The sequence below is a fragment of the Rhincodon typus genome, chromosome 42 (genome assembly GCF_021869965.1).
Source record: "Rhincodon typus isolate 14 chromosome 42, sRhiTyp1.1, whole genome shotgun sequence".
NCBI lineage: Eukaryota > Metazoa > Chordata > Chondrichthyes > Orectolobiformes > Rhincodontidae > Rhincodon > Rhincodon typus.
In genome coordinates this window covers 6,434,849-6,442,301 of record NC_063373.1, presented here as the reverse complement: position 1 = coordinate 6,442,301, position 7,453 = coordinate 6,434,849, and the positions used below count along the sequence as shown (strand labels likewise).

The 7,453-nt window shown below is 46.1% G+C and overlaps 1 protein-coding gene across 1 annotated transcript in view; it reads left to right on the top strand.

Annotated features, from left to right (window-relative positions):
- Positions 1-1,628, top strand: part of LOC125487573 (gastrula zinc finger protein XlCGF7.1-like) — a 2,530-nt gene extending 902 nt beyond the window's left edge. The window contains exons 2-3 of the mRNA XM_048619376.1: positions 3-620; positions 1,541-1,628. Coding sequence (XP_048475333.1) covers positions 3-620; positions 1,541-1,628 — 706 coding nt within the window. The remainder of the gene's footprint in view (positions 1-2; positions 621-1,540) is intronic.
- Positions 1,629-7,453: the final 5,825 nt, after the last annotated feature.

Below are 7,453 nucleotides of genomic sequence, written 5' to 3'. Positions count from 1 at the left end.
AGTCATCGGCGTGTTCACACCGGGGAGACGCCGTTCACCTGCTCAGAGTGTGGGAAGGGTTTCGCTCATTCATCTTCCCTGCTGAGACACCGGCGAGTTCACACCGGGGAGAAGCCGTTCACCTGCTTTGGGTGTGAGAAACGATTCAGTCAGTTATCTTGCCTTCGAAAACACGAGCGAATTCACACCGGGGAGATGCCGTTCACCTGCTCGGAGTGTGGGAAGGGCTTTGCTCACGCCTCTTCCCTACTGTCACACCAGCGAGTTCACACCGGGGAGAGGCCGTTCACCTGCTTCACATGCGGGAAGGGATTCAGTCGATTTTGGAGCCTTCAAAAACACGAGCGAATTCACACCAAGGTATTGCCATTCACCTGCTCGGAATGCGGGAAGGGAAGCAGCACGTTATCCAGACTGCTGGCACACCAACGGGTTCACACCGGGGAGAGGCCATTCTCCTGCTCCGAGTGCGGAGAAACATTCAGCGATCGGTCCAGTATGCGGCGGCACCAGCGGGTCCACACCCGGGAGAGGCCGTTCACCTGCTCCGCGTGCGGGAAGGGATTCGCTCAGTCCGGTGGCCTCAGGATTCACCAGCAACTTCACACCGGGGAGAGGCCGTTCACCTGCTCTGAGTGTGGGAAGGGATTCACTCAATCGGCTCGACTGATGGTCCACCAGCGCGTTCACACCGGGGAGCGACCATTCCCCTGCACCGTCTGTGGGAAAAGATTCAGGGACTCATCGACTGTGCTGAAACACCAGCGAATTCACACCGGGGAGAAGCCGTTCACCTGCTCTGTGTGTGGGAGGGGATTTATCCAGTCATGCAAGCTGAGGAGACACCAGAGAGTTCATCAGTGAAGACAGCAGTTGGATTTCGCTGTTCATTGCTGCTGAGAATCACATCCAGGACTGAGCCGTGTTCATTCGGACAGTGGGTGAAGTGGGAGGGTCTGGGCTTTTCTATTCCAGTGAGGGTGCTGCTGTTTGAGCCTGGGACTGCACGTTTCCTCTGAAATGGTAGACAGAAGCAGATGAACAACATTTCTTTTATCATGGTTGGGAAATAGAGTTTTGCCTACCACTGCAGGTAGATCTAAAATCAACACATTTCGAAGATGACATCTCAGAGCAGGAGAACACCATTCAGGCCCTGAGGCTTGCTCCGCCATTTACTACCATCAAGGCTGATCGCATCGCGGCCTGAATTCCACTTTCCTGTCTACTCTCCATAACCCTTCAACCCGTTACTAAAATCTGCCTGTTTTCTCCTTAAATTTACTCCATGTCCCTGTCATCCACAGCCGTCTAGGGGTGTGAAAGCCAAGGCACTGTATTGAAAGTGTTTTGAGCGAATAGAGTCTCTCATTAGTTTGCATGTACCTAAAGTCGATGAAGTTGATGAATTTGATTTGTATTGGAGCACACATTTCTTCATACATTCATTGTGATCAGACCTTAAACAACCCATCAGGTCCTCTCATCCAAACACTGCCAGTGGCCCCATGCAATTGTTCCATTTTCACCTTCCCGATAGGCAGGAAATTCTGGATCATGACCGGAATAACGCTTTTCATGAGGTTGGGGAGGTTGGCGGCCTAGCGGTATTATCACTGGACTTTTAATCCAGGCACCATTCCAGGTTTGAATCCTGCCAAGGCAGATGGCGGAATAGGAATTCAATAAAGCTGACAGACCAGTTAAAATGTTTTCTAGAATTGTACAGCCAACCCTTCGGCCTGTCGAGTCTCCACTGGCAAAGCTACACTAAATTTACACTGGTCCCACTTTCCAAGACTTGGCCTGTAGCCTTGAAAGGCTGTACAGCTGCAACATGACCCTCCCAACTGTTATACTCAGTGCACTGACTAATAAAGGCAAGTTTACTCAGTCATTTCTTTTACCATGTTTTGTTTCAGCCTTCCCCAGCCAAAAACAGTTTGGTGATAGCAAGAGGGGAGGACAACTTCTTCAATTGTGGGCATCCTTGGAAGTTCTGAAGAAGGGTCCCGACCCGAAACATTGACTTTTTTACTCCTCTGATGCTGCCTGACTTGCTGCATTCCTCCAACTCCACTGCTGTGTTGTCAAAAAAAACAGTTCGGTCTTTGTTTTTGTCTGTCTTGTTTCAACATTCTCTGTGATTGGCTGGAAAGCAATGCTCCTCCCTTGATTGACCTGTCCAACATCCAACCAGCTGCCAGTCACTGAGCAGAACACACACTCCAGCATTGGAACATCTGCAATGCTCTTCCAATGACGATTAACCTGCGTTATCTCTCCAGGCCAGTTCTCTTAAGCAAACATCTGTTTGCCTGTTCTCTCCTGAAGCTGCTGTCTGGAAGTTCAATTCTCAGCTTGGGTTCATGGTTCCAAACCGAAAGTGAGACAAACAAAGGGAAAGGCAGCACGTGTGAAATAAAACACAGAACTGCAGCTGCTGGGAATCTGAAACAAAAACGCAGTTTGCTGGAGAAACTCAGCAGGTCAGGTAGCATCTGTGGAGCCGGAAAGCAGAGTTAACATTTTGAGTCTGGTGCCCCTTCTTCAGACCAGTTCTGGGTTTCTCCAGCATTTTCTGTTTTCGTGAAGGAAAATGTGTAATGACGACAATGATATCACTGCTGCTTGCCTTAAAAGCCCATCTGGTTCACTGAATTTGAGACACATAGGATGTGTCATAGGAGGTAGTGCTGCAATATTGGTGGAAGAGTGAATTACTTAAGGAGGAATAATATAGAATATAGACCAATACAGCACAGGAACCAGCCTTTTGGCCCATGATATTGTGCTGAACATGATGCTATATCCCTCTTGTTCCTTGCACATTCATGTGCTTATCTAAAAGTCCCTTAAACGTCCCTATCGTGTCTGCCTCCACCATCACCCCTGGCAGCGCGTTCCAGATTCCTACCACTCTGTGTGAAAGAAAACATGCCCCTCATATCTCCTTTGAACTTTCCTCCTCTTACCTTAAATGCATGCCCCTTGTATTAGACATTTCAACTCTGGAAAATAGATTCTGACTGTCAACCCTATCTACACATCTCATAATTTTATAGACTTCCAACTTGTCTCCCCTAAGCCCCTTGCACTCCAGAGAAAACAATCCAACATTTTCTAGCCTCTCCCTATAGCTCATACCCTCTAATCCAGGCAGCATCCTGGTAAACCTCTTCTGCACCCTCTCCAAAGCCTCCACATCCTTCCTGTATTGTGGCAACCAGAACTGAACACAATACTCTAAAGTGCAGCCTAACCAAAGTCTTCTAAAGCTGCAACAAGACATCCTGACTCCTTCCCTGACCAATAAAGGCAAGCATGCCATACGCCTCCTTTACCACCCTGCGTGGCCACTTTCAGGGAGCTATGGACTTGAACCCAAGATCCCTCTGTGCATCAATGCTGTTCAGAGTCCTGCCATTAACTGTATACTTTTCCTTAACATTTGATCTCCCAAAGTATCTTTGACCATTTTTTAAAAATTAGGCCATCTCAGTAATAACAAAACAAGGGGTAATCACTTTGTTGGGGGCACACTATAGACTCCTAACGGTCAGGGAGAGATAGAAAGATAGATATGTAGGCAAATCTCAGAGAAGTGTAAAATCAACCAGGTAAGACTGGTAGGGATTTCAACCTTCCTCATATTAACTAGGAGAGTCAATGTGTGAAAAGTTTTGAAGGGGTGGAAATACATCCAGGAGAGCTCTTTAAGCTAGCATGCAGTAAGTCCTCCAGAGAGGGTATGGTGCTGGTAGATGTGGTGGTGAGGAGGCATGTGGGGAATAGTGACCATAAATCAGTGAGATTATGTCTAATTGTAGTTGAGGAAAAAGACAGACTATAAATAACGGTTCCATTGTGAGGCCGATTTTAATATGACAAGACAGGACCTGGCCAAAGTGGACTCGGGTAAATTACTTGGTGGAAAATCGACATGGAAGCAGTGGGAGACATTCAAAAGGGGAAGAGACAGTGCAGAGCCAATGTGTACCTGTAAAGGTGAAGGATGGGCCCAAAAAGGCCACAGAATGCCGGATTGTCAAGGGATGAACGGGATCAGGAAGCTAATGGCAGATACTCAAGATACAAAATCACTGACCAGAAACTGAACTGAACTAGCCATTTAAATACTTTGGTGAGGCTCGCAGCTGGAGTACTGTGTATAGTGCTGGTGCCCACACTATAGGAAGGATGTAATTGTACTGGAAGGAATGCAGCCCATGATGGAGCAGTTTAGCGATGGAGAGAGGATGGATAATCTCGGGTTGTTTTCTTTAGAGTGGGGGCGCAGTTTGATAGAGGTGGGTAAAATTATGAGGGGCATAGGCAGGGTGGGTAGGAAGCAGCTGCTCCCCTTATTCAAAGGGTCAATAACAGGGGTTCATCGTTTTAAAGTGAAAGGCAGGAGGTTTTGAAGGGGCTTAAGGAAACCATTTTTCACCCAGAGGGTGGGTGGGAGTCTGGAATGCATTGGCTGGGATGATCATTGAGGTGAGAAGCCTCGACCTTTGCAAAGTACTTGGACGAGCACTTGAAGGCTACTTGAAGGTAGCAAGGCTGTACTTGTAAAGCCGTGTGAACGCACAGCAACTCTGATCAGAATCATGGAATTCCTACAGTGCAGATAGAGGCCATTTGGCCCATTAAGTCTGCACCGACCCTTGGAAAAGCATCCCACTCTATCCCTGTAACCCTGCATTTCCCATGGCTAACTCACCCAGCCTACACGTCCCCGGACACTACAGGGCAATTTAGCACAGCCAATCCACCCTAAGCTGTCCATGTTTGGACTGTGGGAGGAAACTGGAGCACCCGGAGGAAACCCCATGCAAACACAGGGAGAATGTGCAAACTCCACACAGACAGTCGCCCGAGGGTGGAATTGAACCCGGGTCCCTGGCGCTTTGAGGCAGCAGTGTTAATCACTGAGATACCCAGATTTAAACATTTAGTTACTAGTTAGAATGTGTAACATGAACCAAAGTTAGGCTGTCTGACAGGTTTGAGTAGAAAACTGTAATTTGTGCATAAAATTTGCACTATTTATAACTTAGAGTCATACAGCACGGAAACTGACCCTTTGGTCCAACCAGTCCATGCCGACCATGTTCCCAAACTATACTAGTCCCACTTGCATCTGTTTGGCCCATGACCCTCCAAACCCTTCCCTATTCATGTACTTATCCAAACGTCTTTTAAAAGTCGTAACTGTACCCACATCCACCACTTCCTCAGGAAGCTCATTCCACAAACAAATCACTCGCTGTGTAAAAACGGTGTCCCTCATGAACTTTTTAAATTTTTCTCCTCGCCTTAAGAATATGAACGCTTGTTTTGAACTCCTCCAACCTTGTCATTCACCTTATCTACTCCCATCATGATTTTATAAAACTTGTGCTCTAGTGAAGAAGATGGCAGCCTATCCAGTCTATTTTTATGACTCAAACTCTCCAGTCCTAGCAACATCCTGGTAAATTCTTTTCTGAACCCTCTCCAATTTAATAATACCCTTCCGAAAGCAGAGTGACCAGAACTGCACACAGTACTCCAGAAGAGACCAAACTTGGTAGAGAGTCTTTGAGCTACTCCCTGCGTGCATGTGAATAAACCATTTATACCTTAGACTTTGTTATTTGACACTGTCCACTTAAGACTGTCAACAGTGTTTGTTTTTTTGGCCAGAGGCAACGTGAGTTTGGAAAGCTGCTGGACTGGGTTTTGGATTTGCTCTCCTTAGTTATCCTCCAGTTACTGACTTGTTGGAAGTTCTGAGAGAAAGACAGAAGAACCCAGTTTGATTTCTGATGAAGGGTCTAGGCCCGAAACGTCAGCCTTCCTGCTCCTATGATGCTGCTTGGCCTGTTGTGTTCATCCAGCTCTACACCTTGTTATCTCAGATTCTCCAGCAGCTGCAGTTCCTACTATCTCTAACCCAGTTTGTAACACATCCAGTGGTCTGCAGAAGCTGTTTCCATTGATTTCAGAATTCAAACAAGATCGCCAGTGATGTGTGCCTGTGAACAACTCATTATCCAAGGATTACATGAAGGTTTAGCAACCATTGTTCAAAACTGTTCAAGTAACATGACAAATTACAACTCTTCTTTTTTCTGACTATTTAACTGTGTCTCTCTGTCTATGGGGATGTGATGGCCAAGTGATATTATCATTAGCTGAACAATGCAGCAACTCAGTTATAATTCTGGAGACTCGGGTTCAAATCAATATTGGAATTTGAATTTAATAAAAATGTGGAATCTAATGGTGACAATAAAACCATTGTTTTTTGTCCGAAAAAACCCATCTGGTTCACTCATGTCCCTTAGGGAAAGAAACTGCTGTCCTTACCTGGTCTGGCCAACATGTGACTCCAGACCACACGGCAATGTGGTCAACACATGCCTGCCCTGTGGGAAATTAGGGATGGGCAATAACTGGTGACCTAGCCAGCGACGCCCTCATCCTGGGAACAATTTTTTTTAAAAACTGTGGCGTTTTACAGTCAAGGAAATTTGGATTTAAATCATTGTTAAAGACATTAATTAGATTGCTTCGCTCTGCTGAAGTTGCAGCATCAATTATAAATTAACTTTTGTTTAAGTTGGTGTCCAAGGTCTGTTATTTATAAAGTCTGGCTAAGAACAACTGGACAATTTTGAGGGACGTTGAATATTTTAATTTCAAATCCAGCAATAGTGAGGCCAACTTGGTCTGGCTTGGTATCTCTGTGTTGAAACACATTTTTAGAACAAAGAATAATACAGCACAGGAACAGGCCCTTCAGCCCTCCAAGCCTGCGCTGACGCATTTTGCCCTTTCACACTAAAACTGTCTTCACTTACAGGATCCGTATCCCTCCTTTCCCTTCCTATTCATACATTCATGCAGGTGTTTCTTGAATGCTGCTATTGTGTCTGCTTCCTCCAGCAACGCCTTCCAGGCACCCACCACCCTTTGTGTGAAAAACTTGCCTCGCATATCTCTTTTAAAGCTCCCCACCCCCCCACCTTGAGCCTGTGTCCACTAGCAATTGACCCCTCCACCCTGGGAAAAAGTCTCTTACTTTCCACCCTAACCATGCCATTCACAATCTTATAAACTTCTTTCAGGTCGCCCTTCAACCTCCTGCATTCCAGTGAAAACAAATGCAGTCTTTCCAACCTTTCTTCACAGCTAAAATCCCTCTTAGCAGGCAACATCCTGGTAAACCTTTTCTGTACCCTCTCCAAAGCATCCACATCCTTCTGGTAGTATGGTGACCAGAACTGTAAGCAACATTTCAAGTGTGGCCTAACTAAAGTTCTACAAAAACCGAAAGAACTGCAGATGCTGTAAATCAGGAACAAAAACAAAGTTGCTGGAAAAACCCAGCAGGTCTGGCAGCATCTGTGAAGGGAAAAAACAGAGTTAACGTTTCGGGTCCGGTGACCCTTCCTCAGGTGTT